General features: G+C 42.9%; 1 protein-coding gene across 22 annotated transcripts in view; it reads left to right on the plus strand.

Moving 5' to 3' along the window:
- Plcb4 (phospholipase C, beta 4) overlaps window positions 1-16270 on the plus strand; it is a 369409-nt gene that overhangs the window by 285299 nt on the left and 67840 nt on the right. For 21 of the 22 annotated variants that reach the window (XM_063283129.1, XM_063283132.1, XM_063283131.1 and 18 more), the window contains 5 exons: window positions 71-150; window positions 2323-2376; window positions 7963-8044; window positions 8898-8998; window positions 9637-9694. In XM_063283129.1, the coding sequence (XP_063139199.1) occupies window positions 71-150; window positions 2323-2376; window positions 7963-8044; window positions 8898-8998; window positions 9637-9694 (375 nt within the window). Of the gene's footprint in view, window positions 1-70; window positions 151-2322; window positions 2377-7962; window positions 8045-8897; window positions 8999-9636; window positions 9695-16270 lie in introns of those variants that run through there. The other variant, XM_039104328.2, reaches the window with a different exon arrangement.

Genomic DNA, 16270 nt, shown 5'->3' on the forward strand with positions numbered 1-16270 from the left:
AAAAACCTGTACCTGGCTACAGAAGACTGCTCACTGTGGACATTTTTTTTTCTTTTTCTTCCTTTTTCAGCAATGGGTAGAAGGCCTGAGATCAATCATTCACAACTTCAGGGCAAACAACGTCAGTCCGATGACATGCCTCAAGAAACAGTGAGTTTTGTTTGCAATGCCTTTTGTTCTAAGGAGTTACTGAGTAAGTGTTCTGACTAGGAGGGGAGCACTGCATCATGTAGATCAGGCCAGTGTCCAACTTTCCCTCTGAACCTCTGACTTTGGAAGTTGACCAACTTCCACCTGCATTTAAACCACATAGCAAGGCACGTGTGATGTCCTCATCACAAGACCTGGAACAGACAAAAGGTATCAAGTATTGTTTTGTCTCCTAAACTCCATGGATAGCTTTGCATGCCTTGCCTGTAGGATGAGTTGTAGGGTACCTCAGGTCTCCACTGCAAGAAACTGACAATTTAGAGATACAGTCAAGAGAAGCCTTTAGAAAAGCATCCACTGCGTAAGTAAAACACAAAGTCCTGTGCCCCAAGGATACTGCTTCCTGTTTAATATGTGGTCAGGGTTCTTTACTATTTCTTTAGAAATTTCAGTCAATGGTTCAGTCGGGATCTGAAGCTCTTAGTGCAGGTCACTGTTCCTGGAGTCCCAAGTGGCTTATTACACTGTCAGTCACCCTGTTCAGATACATTTCTGGGTCAAATGCATGGTTCTCAAGTAAAAATCACAGAAAAGCAGTGGTCTGTTAATTGTGCGCAGCTGCAAAATTGTACTGTGGCTTCATAGTGACAGCAGATGACACATAGCTGTGAGGTACCAAGACGAGCATATGATGAAGATGCAGATAAGCTTGTGGAAGTAAGCTTCCATCTCTGACAGTGAGACCCTAGCACCAGGAGAGTGGTCCAGTGGTCCGTCACCCTGCTCAATGGGCCAACAAGCCAGTTCCTTAGGCACTCGCTGCTCTTTCATCGTGGATGGCCAGCAGGTACCAACTGTATGGACTCCGGGCTGTCAATCCTCGTTTGACACTTTGAGCAGATCTTTAGCCTCACAGTCCCCATTTTCGAACCAGATTCCCATGTGGATGCAGTCAGAAAGTGCCTGGCCCAGTGTCTGGCATCCTTGGTGGAAAGGAGTTGTGAAGGCTTCCTATTTGCTGTTAAGCTTCATTTCCTTCCTCCGAGTCATTGTACATCCGTTCTCAAAGAGAACCTAGTGAATGTGGGTGACTTTGGGTGTTGGGTTCAATGGATCGTACTTACACTTGAATGTCCAATATGCAGACACCAGATCTTTGGGCAAAGGAGCCACTGCTCACGCAGCCACAGGCTGCTTAGCAAGGGTACGGACCTGCTTACTTGTCCAGAGGATGAGTCTCTGCTAAATGGAAGTCTCCATGCCTGGGAGATTATACTCCTATTTCCACAACAGATTCAAATGGGGTAACAGCGCCAGCCCGTATTTCCTCAAGAGCGGTATATATCCTATAAAAACCAGTAAAACTAGTTGAAACACAAGTTTGCTTAAGCCAGCTCCCTGCCCATTCTGCCTCCCTCCCTCCTTTTGTCCCTAAAACACCTCCCAAACAAAATAGCAACTTGTGCTTCTGGAACTTAAGATAGAAACTTTCCCAGAGCCATGATAATTTGGAAATTGTTAGACTGTTAGTGACTAGAAATAGTAGGACTAAGAGTCATTAGCTGAGAACAATCTTGATTATTCCAGTATGTTCTGGAATGTTCTGGTTCCCCACATGTCCTGAGAACTTGGGCAAGGCAGAGTTACCTAGCATTCTGAGCCTTTCTCTGGGGTTGAAGATGAAGGAAGGCTCCCACTCATTGTCCACCCTAACTTTGGACGCTGGGACTGGCAAATCCCCGTTGGTCCTTGGTCTAAGGCTAGACAGTTTCGTTTATTACCTGTACATTTTAATGAAGAGCAGAACAGCACAAGCATAGACAAATGTGTTTTGCTCAGTGCAAATGTCCAAGGTCTAATTCCCCTAATGGTGTCAGATTTTAAAACATAGGCCTCTCAGTTCAATTTGAATTTCAGATGTGGCTATTTCGCTGTAAATATGCAGTCAAATGTTGCCAGGACACATTAAAATAGTAGTTAACTTGTCTTAAATTCGAATGTTACTGGGTATATTAAAACCTGAGGGCCCTAAATTCGTATCGTAATAATTTGAGTTTTAGAATAGGTGTTCTGAGCGAAGAAGCTTCTCTCTGAAGTTGTCAGTGAGCTTGAGCAGGGGCTGTGGGACCTGCTGCTGGTAGGTTCTGAGGCAGTGTCGCTCTTGTTTTTCAGCTGGATGAAACTGGCCTTTCTGACCAACACAAGTGGCAAAATCCCAGTGAGGAGGTAAGTCAGACACGTGATTCTCAGCATCACCTTCACCGAATCAAACCAAAGACCCACCCTGCTATGACATCACCACAAAAGCTCTTTGCCTTCAAGGTATTTCCGGAAGTTTAGTTTCTGCCCTTAAGTGGCTCAGTTTGTAAAAATCATGCATGGAAGTTGTAACTTCCCCAGCACAGCAAGCAGTAACTGTGGTAAAGAATGTCTGAAGATTGTAGCACCGAATTTTAATCTTTGTCAATCACCTGGCTTTCGTGATTTATATCAGGTGCCCCCCCCAACCTGAGCAACAACTCCCCCCTCCCTCTTTCAGGATCCCTACTGTGACAGTACAGTACTCTGGTCTTCTGGCAGGTCCGTGCCCTCTGGCCAGCACTGCCCCATTCAAGGTCGCTGTTTATCTGGTCCCCAGAGAAGGTGGGGCTTTGCCTAAATTCAGTGGCTGCGGCAATACACCACAGTCTTTGGCTTATCCATAGCTTCCTGCCCATATGCTCTTTAATAGCTCTGATGCGTTTCACCCCGGGAGGAGTCCCCACGCATCCCTCTTCTCTGCCTCTCAGTTCCTTTCACAGTTTAGGCTCTGCTAATGGTCTGTGTGTAGCTGTAAGGGCTTGTAAGGGTAGCTATGGGAATTCTTGACTAAACTCTCTAGGGTCATATTGTTTGATGTTTATGTAAGCCTTCATGGACGTCAAAGAAGCCTGGCTCAGACCCACATGAAGCCAGGAGTTAATGTGACTTAACCTGGAGCAAACACAGACTCCCTGCATCCCAAGCCCCTCTTCCCAGATTTCTCTACTCAAGTTCATGTTGACGTTGACTCTGGAGAGGGACTTCAGTAAAGGCACAGACTTGTAAAGCCACAAAGCACAGAAGAGTGCTGCTGTCCTGGACTGACCCATCTCTAACACGCAAGACAAACAAGTCACAAGAGCAGAGCATTTGAATGGGTGGATATCATTGAGCTGCGGGACCTGGCCCTTTCCAGATTTCTTATCCTGCTTCTCCGTTTACATACTCCACTCTATACCAGAGCCTTGATTCTGTGCCCCTGTGCAAATGTCTCCATACCCCCTTCACACCGTCACACAGGCCAGAATCATCCTAGACACCATCATTTTGGCCCATTTCATAGTTCGTGGGGCTTGTGAACCTAAGTGTCCAGCTGATGTGTCTGCGATGCTTACTTATGAGAGGCTGGAATATGTTGATGGCGTAAGAATGACCCTGTGCAGTATCCCTTTTATTCAACCTTCACGCACACCTACCAGGTCACAGATCACATGCAGTTACTGTGACGCTGAACAAATCCACATGTACGATTCTTTGCTGCCTTGTTACTGCTCAAGGGAGGGGAGGTTTTCAATAATATTTTTTTCTTAACAAGTCAGGTTTAGACGCTTATTAAAACCCCTCTGGGGGAAAAAAAGGGGGGCTGGAGATGGCTCAGTGGTTAGGAGCACTGACTGCTCTTCCTGAGGTCCTGAGTTCAAATCCCAGCAACCACATGGTGGCTCACAACCATCTGTAATGGGATCTGATGCCCTCTTCTGATGTGTCTGAAGACAGCTACAGTGTACTTGTAGATAATAAATAAATCTTAGAAGAAAAAAAAAACCCTCTGGGTGGCCTGATTGGTAGTTGTTCCCAAAGACATTCAGAACGATCCTTATCTTATTGAAAGATAAGATCCTTATCTTATCTTACCCAAATCACCCTAGGACTCTTGTCAGGTAGACAAGAGTATGCCCGTACTTAGAGTAGATTTGCTGTTGTGGGGGACAGAGTATGTGTGGCAGTGTTTGGGGTGGAACTATATTATGCTTCATTTATTTTTTTCCATAAGATTTGGAAAATGGACTTAGTGCAACACAATATTATGATCCAAGAACTTCTAACCAGTAGTTCTGGTTTCACTAGTTTCCCTTCTCCCACCATGCTGTCATACCACAGAGCTGGAGGCCTACTGAGGTTCTGTGGATCCCTGTCCAGCATGTTCACATACGAAATCATTACCACAACCCTTCTAGAAATGGCCTAGATATTTTGGCATTGTCATGGATGTGTGTGTGTGTGTGTGTGTGTGTGTGTGTGTGTGTTCGCATACGCACATGTCATTATTAATAGGTCCATAACACAAGACATCTGTGACTTGGGGCAGTTCATTAGAACTGATGTAAAATTGATCCCAAGCCAACGAAAGGGGGATAACTCTCCGGGTAGATGGGTCTGCCAAGGATTAGGTAGAAATTGTTCTCAATGTTTTAATGGATGTGAAGGGTAAACACTTTTAAAAATGTCATTTCTTCGTCAACATTTTAGGGTTTTAAAATGGAAACTATTAACATAGTACACATTGTGTTATAAAAGGGATCCGGCTTCATAGTCATTGCTCAGCTTGCGAAAGGCTTCTGCTGTTGAACATTAAACCTAAATATAATACCCAGGAAATTGCAGGGATGACCACTGAAGGGAGCCTCACTCCTTGCCTCCCTCCTGTCTTTGCTTTTTATGTAAATTGCCTTACGCATTCTGCCTTTCCCTCAAGTTCACCAGCTTGCTACAGCTCGTCCTCACACTTAGTCCGTTCTCTGAAAGGCATTTTCACGTCTCACACACTTTCCACTGGAACACTACCTACAGCTAGAGGGTTGGGTGGTGGAGATCTACTTGGTTTTGAGCAGTGACTAGAGGGACTACTAAAGTAGAGGCCAAGAGCCTCCGTATAATAATACTGGCAACCTGGTCTGCACGATCCGTCTGTTCTGGTCCTGAGGCTGCAGCACCCTACAGAGGGCTGTACTCTGCTCCTTCACTTTAGGAGTCTCCTGGGACGGTGTCAGAAGTCAGTGTTCAGAACTCTCAGAAGCATCGAAGAACTCCTATGGGCAAAGAGGTGGACTCCCTTTGCGTTCTAGGCTCACGTTCTCTAGTCATTTGCAGGGTAGCCTGGAATACGGAACTTAGCCAGCCCTGTGGTAGGGCTGAGTACAACCTCAGTATGCTTGGCTTTGTAAATTTCTTTAAGGGAAGGAGCCACAGTTTATATTGATTGGATAAAAATCTCATTGAGAAACTTGAGGTGTAGCTTATTTGGTGGGGGGCTTGCCTAGTGTATCCAAGTCCTTGGTTTCTATAAGTCCAGGTTTGATTGTACCCACCCTTAATCCCAGAATGGCAAGTTTGTAGGGAGTTCATTGCCATTCTAGGCTCTAGATCCTGTTTTTAAAAATAAAAAATAAATAAATAAATAAATAAATAAATAAATAAATAAATAAATAAACCAACCCTCACTGAGCACATGATACCTTGAAGCATTAAGCAGATGTCTTTGGTCAGAGAATTATATAGAGCATTGGTTCTCAACCTTTGGGTTGCAACCTCTTTAGCAAACCTCCAAAAATATTTATACTACAATCTATAACTGTAGCTAAATTACAGTTATGAAGTAGCATAAAAATGATTTTGTGGTTGGGGGTCACCACAGCATAAGGAACTGTATTAAAGGGTCAGATCATTAGGAAAGTGGAGAACATCTTATATAGAGATTATGATGATGACACAGTCTATCAGCACACTGTTCTCAAGACTCTGGTTAAAGTGCTGGAAACCAAAGAATGAGCATTCCCTCTCTAGCCTCCAGATCACAGTAGATAAAATTTTCAGACTCAATAATGATTTGGAAAGATGTCTGGAGCAAAGGAAACAGACATTGCTCTAGGGAAATAGTCTGATTAATGCCCTTGTGGCTATTTTCCATTCTGAAGTTCTCTTTTTACGTACAATGAGCAAAGGTGTCTTCAGGCTGTCCAGCCCAACCCTCCTCATGTTTGAGAAGTCTGCACCTCTCTCCTCTCTCTCCCCCATCTCCTTGCTCCTTGACCTTCTTGATCTTAGTTCTGCTTCTTGGCACACAGCCAAGCACTCACCAAAAGACTGCTTTCTTTACTTGACTCACTTCCCATGGTGCCTTGGTTCTGATTTAGGCAGTTGGCTCGGGCTTTATATCTGCTGTCTCATGGCCATGGCGGTTAGTTTTCACTGTGTTATAACCAGGCCTTTTAACCCAGCAGCCTTGAGTTGTCTAGGAGAACCCCGAGATTGTTGTGTCCAGTTTTCCCTCCTGATTACAGATACCTCACCTTGCTGTGGAGCCACAGTTATTTTCTCGTTGCGTCATTTTGTAAAGAAAGACACACTGCCAATTGCCATTAAATTGAAATGTTAAATGGCATCTACCCCAAGTCAGTGTCTAAAAGTTGAACTTAGCTCTCAAAACTTGAGAAAAATATAGTCATAACACCTCTATGCTAGAATCCCATTATCCATGTACTTGGTCTGACTACACAGCTGGGTGCCACTGTCGGGCTCCCTTATACTTGAATGGAACTGTCTCAAGGACACTTGAATGTACTTCTCAGACGTCTTCATGGGCCTACTATAAAACAATAATGGTTTAAATGGACGCATCATAATGCATTTATGTAAATCTCCTTCCTCTGGGTCTGTTTTGATAAGCTGTATCCTGCAGCTGAAGTGGCTCCTTCTCACACCAAGAGAAGCTGGCTCTCAGTGCTTACGTTGACCAAACAGAAATGCTGAGCGTACTATGCGAAAGTAGGGTGTGAGACGCTAAAGCTCCATTGAAAAGCCACATGTCACAGGTGAAAGCCACCTTCATCTTCAAGTGAAGTCTAGCCCTCAGAGTTCAGCCTTTCAAAAAATCATAGTAACTCATAACCCGGGCTTCTCATCAGGGAGTGAGTAAGTTACCCGAGTAGACAAAGCAAGACTGTGTGCGTGGTGTCTGGATACCAAATGTCCTCTGATCTCTGCCACTCAGCAATTTTCATTCTAAGTGTTTTCAACATAGTTCTCATGGGGGGGGGGTGCTCTCTTCCTTTTTTTACTTAAGGAAGTTTGACCGTTAAGGCATTACGAATCAAATGTGACTAGCATCGATGCTCCCTGTACTCACTAGTTAAAAAGCTACTCAGAAACACTATGTCCTAGGAAGTACCAAGAGTCTGATGAAATCATTAACTAGGTCCTTCCCCATTACTTTCACAGTAAAGTCCCAGGCCATTAGCTGTCTAGCATGGCAGGGTATCTTAAAAGTGCTTAGATAAAAACAGTTAAAAAATGTTTGGTACTGGGTCACTGGAAAACACACAAGCCAAGAGGAAGAGTCACAGGCCAAGTCCATCTGAGTTCTATGTGGCTACTGCTTTCCCCAAGTGTGGGCCTCACTCACAAACCGTTAGAACCACTGCACCATCCACCATGTCAGTTTTTCTGAAGAACGCCATTTCTCAGGATTCGAATGTATCATTACATTTGTCCAACACCCACTTGGTGACAAGCACCTAATGGGACCTCTTACGTTAGAAGTGATTCTCACCAGTGACAGAGTTGACCCTTGTAACCAGAGGGAAGCTTGGGAATTGAAAAGCCCCGTCAAATAAGAGGTAGCTTTATTCCTTTCCTCCCCTTTAGCCCGCCATCTCTAACGTATTTGTATTGCTGCGTCAGAGAAAGCAGAGTGAGCACTAACTCAGTCTTTTTCTTTCTCTCCTGCTCCAGTATTACTAGAACCTTCGCATCAGGGAAAACAGAAAAGGTGATCTTTCAAGCACTCAAGGAATTAGGTCTCCCCAGTGGAAAGGTATTGACTGACTTAAGTACACTTCAAAGTCTGTGTTCACGGTTGTTCATTCATGCGGGTATATGTAAGCCCGGTGACTGTGTTAAGCTGACCTCAGTTTGTCAGTGACATAGAGGACAGCTAGTTTTCTTCCTTTCCTTTCACCTGTCACCTGACAAGTGTTCTAAAAATCCAACTTGTTCGCTTCAAAATGACTTTTTTCAGCTTTATTAAGGTGAGAAAAAGAAAGGACAGGCAGCTGTTCTCTGTACAGTTTATGGAGCCTGTTTTAGAATACCCAGTCACGCTGCCTTAACCAAGCATAGCATCAGCATGAATTATTAACTAATAAATTCAGTTCCTCAAGAAAGCCTTGCACGGTTTCGTGAAGGATTCCTTTCTCTCCCATCCATTTATGCTCATGTCCCTTCATATTCAAGTCATTAAAATTAATTTTTACACTGCAAGAAAGACTTATGCCTCTGACTCTTTTTAAGTCCTGTTTGAAAGTTACATTGCAGTGTGACAGGTAAATTATTGGTTGCGCCAGCCCCTTATGATCCTCTAAAAATTCACAAAATAAGTGTAATTAAACATTGGGTCTGATTATCCCATATCCTCTATTGGAGCACTCACTCTCTTTCCTCAAGGAGAGATTAAAAAAATGTTTGTGTATTTGGTCAATGAGGGATTTCCCAGAGAAAGCTGTGCTGGAGGCAGGTGTCACCAAGTGTCTCATGTATCACCCATTCCATCATGACAACCAGGGACACCATATTTCACATGCTGTGGTTACCCTGTGTGCCCAGGACCTTGTCAATTGCAACTCTCCAAGAAGATGTTTTTTTAATGCCTGTCCTTTTGTTCTTCACAGAATGATGAAATTGAACCTGCTGCATTTACCTATGAAAAGTTCTATGAACTGACACAGAAGATTTGTCCTCGGACAGATATAGAAGATCTTTTTAAAAAAATGTAAGTTCTAGTTTACGAGGAAGTGTTATATAGTACTTACTATCTTCATCCCTGTAAAAATTGAAACCATTTTTGTTGTAATGTTTAACCTATGTTGCTAGTGCTAGGCCTAGTCAGGGTTACATTTTTCACCCCTCAGTTTCTTGGCGTAGAAGCCCACTCTGAGTTTTTTAGAAACCTTGACAGAGATTAATTACAGCACTTGGAACGTTTCCCTCCCCGGCATTGGCTTTACTAACTACCTACAATTTTAACCCGCTCCTTTAGGTATTAACCCAGTATGTGAACTAACTAGACTCGGTTTGGAATGTGAATACATTGTTGAGAAGTTCATTCATTCCCGTTATTTCAAATGGATGACTTACATGTTGGTTTTGGAGGAATGTCCCCTGATAATGCTAAAGAATTGCATATATAGCCATCAACTTCTGTGACCTAGTGGGAATGTTACCTTGCTGCTGTCATTGTTCTTGAGTTCCTCGCATCCACCCCTCACCCCCTCCACTACAGTCTCTGACTACTCCAAGTATTCAGGTTAGAAAAGGAGTTTAGGATTATCAACAAATGTCAACATGTAAATCGTACCTGCTGTAGCATCATATACAAAAACTTACTTTTTCTAATACATTTCTTTTCAGCAATGGAGACAAAACTGATTATTTAACGGTAGACCAATTAGTGAGCTTTCTAAACGAAGTAAGCTTTTTCATACATTAACTCCATAAGTCTGTGTGCAGTGGCTTGCCTCCCCAGTGTCCTCACTGCATGCTTGCGTCACACACCCCCTCCTGGCTTTGCTTCTGACCTGCTGATCTTTCCATGATGGCTTGACCAGGTGCAAAAATCAGCTGCTGTCTGTGTGTCCACGTGCTCCCTCCGGGCTGGCTTTGCACACCACCTCCTGTTGGTCTCACGCTCTGGTTCTGTGTGTATGTGTGAAATTTGTAATGTATTTTCAATTGAATGTGTCTGATTTTGCAAGATGGTTTTTAAGGTAGTTTGATTCTGTTGATCTTATGAATAGAGAATGGATTGAGTTTATGACACTGTATTTGGATTCTCCATTGCTAACTTTTCCTCATACCTTTGCATGAACTAGAAACCTGTATTTTTGCGTTTTAATGGATTGCATGTAAGAAAAATACATAGGTTTAAATTGAATATTTGACACTTTCACTCCTCGGTAAAACTATAGTGTTAGGCCAACTAGATTGCAGGTTAAATTTTTACGTGTTATTTTCAAAACAAGCTCAGAGCTGAATTTAGAACACGATTCATTTAGCAACTAAAACTGGCTAGCAAGATTTACTTAAGTACAAGGAAGATATTTCAGAACAAGTAAAGGTCAAAACTTTCATTATTATAACTAAAATGAGCTTTTTCTTTTCATGTGCAAAAACTCTTTTTTAGCAAAATCCACAGAGGCTCTTTTTAATCTGAAAAGAAAAATTTCACCTTTTCTCCAAAACACGTAAAAAGGTAGAAAAATTTAAGTATGGAGTAGACAGTGCAGTCTTGTTTGGAAAGCATTTAAGTTCTAACCACGGAACCTAAAGAGAAGGGTGGTAGGAGAGATTAATGGGGCAGGACATACAGAGCATATGTGAAGCCTTCAGTTCAGTCCTCAGCAGAGAGATGGCAAAGGAAGCATCATGTTAGACACCACCTGGTGCCTTAGAAAAGAGAACAGTCTCCGGCTTACAGCCTTAGAGGAACAAACGACACCTTTGGCAAAGGTCTTCTCTTCATGATCTGGGCGGCTCACTGGCTTCCAGTTTATAAGGCAACATATCAGAAACTGTTAACACGAGCACAAATGCACTCCATATATCCACACAGATTCTCTACCTTTAAGGGATCCGTTGAGGGCAATACTGTATTTATTTTACTCAAAACGGTTTTAGGTCTCTCCGGCGCACTGCCCCATGGGCGTCGAACCCTGTGTTTGTACGCAGTCTTTACCCAGATCGTATCCACATTCTTCTGCACGGTTCTCACTTTCTTCCTTTCTGTTCTCCGTTGCTTGTTTTGTTTCCCTTCCCCTTTTCATGGACCTTGGTGCACTGAGCATCTTAAATCTGGCGAGATGGGCAGGAATCTAGCTTTCCAGGAAGAAGATGCTTTGGGAGAGAGGGGAAGGCTTTACCACGCCATCAGTTCCTGAGACAGCCATCTACAAAGCTCATGCTTCCTCCTGCATGTCTCGCTGTGGTTCAGGACCAGTTCTGGACTCTGAAGGATAGGTGCTGCCTCTTGCAGGCTCTCGAAGGCTTCGTTTCCTCTTACAGAGAGCTTTCCTTTGTCTATCTAATAACAAATTCCATAGTATTAAAGACTTTTTAATTTTTTTTTAACTTGTAAAACCTGTAAGCTTTTATTTTTACGTTGGAGTATTTAAAGAAAACATACTTTTCTGGCTTTGCCATCCACGTTCTTTATTCCAAGGCAGGCCTTTCCCGTCACTGGTCCTGTGAACAGTCATCCATCCCTGTGGTCTTCATATTTCCCCCTGCCATGTAGCTTCTCCTTAAGCAAGGAGACACTTTGACTGTGGCTGAGACCAGTGGAGTTGGTACGTTTCTAGATTTCTGTAGATTGCCTTTAAGTTCATGCCCTGGGATTTCAATCAAAGCATCATCTCCAAATATCTCTTTCCCCCTACAGCATTCCTTCTCCTCCACCCCCTGCCAGCGTCTTGCACATTCTATGTGAAGTTCTCCTTTTATCTTGTTAATTTCTCCAGAATCAAGACAGCTTTAGGCAGGGCAACTTCACATCTTGTGAGGCAAGGAGACAGAGCTCTTCAGGAAAGCAAGCGGGATTGGAAGATAAAGGTCTGCGACCCTGAAAAATAATAAGACCTCAATGTTTTCTAAGCATCCCAGCCTCGTAGCCTTAATAGGCAGTTTCACTGCTGCATAGGACCCAGCATCATGCGGCAAGAGAAGAGAGAACCAGGAACACTTGGAAGGGCAAGGCCCTGGCCTCCATATCTGCAGATTTTAGGGCAGACTGTTATACCTCCATGGCAGAAACAGTCAGCTTGGACACCCATCCAGTTAACTAGAGAACCAGTTGTAGCAACAACAGAAACCAAAAGGTGCATATACAACAAGGTTAATTACCTAGAATTGGCTGGGGGAAAGAAATCTCCTTTCTATTAGCCAGTGACACGCTGGCTCCCACCACCTTCCAGCCTGTAAATCTTGCCCCTTCTTTGTAAATACCTGTTTAGTATACTAACTTCTACCATCAAGAGGTGGGAGGGACAGAAAGATTTAGTCCTTTGCTTGGTTACCGACCATGTAGGTTATGTGGCCCCTTCCCTTAGTGATAGCTTTGGTTTCATTTCTCACCTGCTTTCCAGGGCCTCTTGGTCATAGATCACCAGAGTCTGATTCCCTAGACAGATAGCATTAGCGTCCCCTAGTAGCCCGTTAACAATGCAGATGCACCAAGCTGGTATCTGTCACTGACAAGCTGCCCAGCTAACTTGTACACATGGAAGTTTAGGCAGCACTGTCTAGGCTAATAGGATTCTTCCTTGAAGTGCTTAGTGGAATCGGAGAGAAGTTGAACAATATGCACGCATGCTTACATACATACATACATACATACATACATACATATATACATACATACAATACCGTATTCTCCGTGAAGAATTTAGTCAGACAAGTTCACTACTCACATCCAAACTTTCACTAACACTCTGTCTCTGGGTTCTATCTAGTGGGTAAATGGAATCTTTCTTTGCCCAAATCATGAACTAACAGGCGGGAGTCAGGAAGAGCCAATGGAAGTATGTGCTGGGAGCTGCCAGTGTCGGGCTCTACTTCCGGCTTAGTTGTAATTCCCAGGACTAATCGCCATCTCTGGAGTCAGTGGTTTCAGATTCTTTTCCCAGTTGCTAATGAGCTACATTGATTTCAGTATCACCTCCATTTCTGTTTCACTTGCACACATAACTAAGGGCTTATAGAATGGAGGGCAGGACAAAAGCAAAATAAGAAAGAGGAACTGGGTCTCATATGGTGAGAGTAAGGAAAACAGATTTATTTCAGACCACTTGTTATCTACAACCCTGCCCCACATCACCACATCCTTTGATCACAGTAGCATTGAAGCTGGTTTTTTTTTTTTTCATTTTCCCCTTTTGTAGTTGGAATTATGTAAGAAAGTTCCCCAAATCTCTTTCTCTTTATGATATCTTTATTTTTTGATGAAAAAGGGAGAGGAGAGAGAAAGAGGGGAGAGTATTTCATTCTATGAGTGTGCCTATCCTTGCTGATTTTTATTTGATTACTTTCTATATCATTTTTGAAATGCTGTCATTAATATAGTATATCATTATATTATATCACCATCTATCTCTCCCAGTGCATTTGTAATAAGGTCATTGACACCTTTTCTCTGTAAGGACAGAGGTGTGGAGACTGTCCATAACAGATCTCATTTATGTGGCCACAGTTTTCCATGACCTACTCGTAACGGCTATTTAGAAGCTCATTTTGCAAAGCGCAGGGTACCAAGAAGTGAATATCCTGGGTGTGTTGTTTATCTGATTGTAAGCTGAAGTTCTCTCCGAGCTGTGAAGAAACTTCCTGGATGTGCTTGTTTCTAACTTGAACTCTTCTGTACCCGTTACTCTGAGGTTAGCTGAATATAGTATGATGTGCTGTATCTAGCATTGTTCCTTACTGGGATGCAGTGATGCAAACCTTACCTTTCGTTTTCCCACCTCTCAATTATTCAGAGGGACCATGCTGTAAAAGACCATGCCTTTTAAAATGTGAAAATTTGGGGGGAAAGAAAAGATTCTATTATTTGGCTGAGCAGGTCAAATTGGAGTTTTACTTTTGTGTACACTTAAAGCTCTTTTGCTGAGACTGTAACCGTTAGGTAGCCAGTGCTAATATGCGCTGTGTTCCCTGGCTATCCAGTCTGCTATACGGATGGCCTTATGAGTATGATGTCCTCTCATTTCATTTTAACAGGTAAAGGCTTATTTAGCTGCACTGGTCAAATGATTATTCCTACCTTCCAGAACTTATGTATTTGGGCTTTTTTGTTTTGTTTTGCTTCGCTTTTGTTGTCATGGATATACAAATGTATTAAAAATGCATGCAGTTACAGGATAAGGCAATGCTTTTTGCTTTTCTTTTTTTCTTCTTATTTTTTTTTTGAGAGAGGGTCTCCTGTGGCTGGCCTCCAACTCACTACAGAGCATAAGATGCCCCTCATCTCCAGATCCTCCTGCCTCAGCTTTCCACGTGCTGCAATTACAGCAAATATCACCACACCCGATCTGTGCAGCATCGGAGATTAAGCCCACAGGGCTGGCGAGCATTGTATCAATTGAGATCCGCCTTCCGTCTTAGAGCAGGACCTCAAAATGAACAAGTCAGGATCACCTGGAAAGTATGCTAGCCCTCCTTCCCCCTCCCCGAAATAGTGCCTAGTTTCACCTGAGGGCCAGGTTCAGTAGATCTGAGGAGAAGCTCGCAGAGTCTGCATTCTTTAAAATCTCCCACGTGATAGTAATGCTGCCACCGCCGCACACAGAGCACATTTTAAGCATCACCGTGTTTTTATGTACCTGTGTGTAAAACACCCAGGTATGTCTGAATTCTCTTCTCCCACTGTTCCCATCAATTTCCTCTCCCATGGCTGTATCCCATTTTTCCTTGCACTTCTTAAGCCACATGGATTTGCTTCACCATTCCTCTTAAGTTCCAAATGCTCAACTGTGACTTTTGTTAATCTTACTAGGGAGGCTACAGAAGGGAGCTGTGAGTGTAGCTATGCTGGGTTGTGAAAAGAACCCTTACCATCCCTTACCCGTCTTCTTTAGTGCTATTGTTTATGGAGTGGGGGATTTCTAGAGTGGTTGAGGTTTCATTTGTCTGAATGCTTTTAAACGATTCTTCTCACCCCAGGATGGATTCTCGCCCCCTTGAGTCCTGGCGTGTGCTGCATGGTGCATCAGATCCTTAAAGGGTGTGGCATGTCTCCACGTGACTGGCACCCCCCTGTCCACATCAGTTTCTCTTTCTCCACAGATTTCAGCACCATTCTCTCCAGAACCAAGGCCTGCTATTGTTAGTGTAATAGTTTGAGCATATACAGGGCATAATCGAGAATTCTTTAATATTACAGAAGAAGCATGCTTCGTCTTGATAGTCCATCAAAAGATATTGATTTTGTCCCTTTCACACTCTTAACTAAATAGGACAAGGCAATGCCTAGACATGTCTATGTTTTAGCATTTAAAATCCATTGGCCAAAGGTATTGTTCTGCACAGGGTCTTCTTTTCAGAACCTTAACAGTTGCTTCTAAGCATCTTCCTAATAATAGTGCAAAATCTGTGCATGCATCTGGGTAAAGAGTTGTTGCCAAAATACTATTCATTGACCAGTTCTTGGTCACATCTGCTTATTGGTCATTACTCCAGAAAAGTTTGCCTTTGAGGGATAACCAGGGACAATGCAATCCTGTCATCCTTAGTGAAGTATAAGGATGTTTAATGGACCCTTGACTTCCAGACATTTGCCATGATGTGTGAGCACATGTATACAGACACAGACACAGACAGACAGACAGACAGACAGACAGACAGACACACACACACACACACACACACACACACACATTCAAGCACATACACTCAGGCACAGACACCTGTGCAGGCACATACATTCAAACGCGCACATGCGTGCGCACACACACAAATAGCGAACAGGCTTCTCACAATTCTAGGAAGTTGGGGTGTCCTCATTACAGAAAATGTGTTGGACATGTGATACAAGAAACATCTTGTGTCCTTATTAGGAAAGGTTGATGTCAGCAGCTTCCACAAGAGCCGTCTTCCACACACTCTACTCGGGGTTCTAGAGCAAAGTGAGTTCAGCTTGAGAGTGAAGATGCTCTGAGCCATTGCTTTTTAATTTCAAGACTTTTTTAAATATACTTCTAAGTACTCTGTTCTTATTAATTTTCACCGTTACAATTACAGCTTTTTAGAAAACTGTAGGCTCAAGAAAATATAGTTTTCAGACTGCTTAAGAACCTCTCATTATTAGAGAAAGATAGAATAAAAACTATTTACTTTTTCTGACATTTAGAGGTTTTGCTGTTACTGTTTGGGGCTTTGGGCCTCTTAGTATATGACCTCGTTGCTTATTTTAATTTTTTTCACTTTTTAAAACTAGACAGTACTAAATTTGTAAATATCATAAAGATCCGTTGCTCTCATTTTTACACATATTTGT

Source organism: Rattus norvegicus, chromosome 3 (genome assembly GCF_036323735.1).
Source record: "Rattus norvegicus strain BN/NHsdMcwi chromosome 3, GRCr8, whole genome shotgun sequence".
Taxonomy (NCBI): Eukaryota; Metazoa; Chordata; class Mammalia; order Rodentia; family Muridae; genus Rattus; species Rattus norvegicus.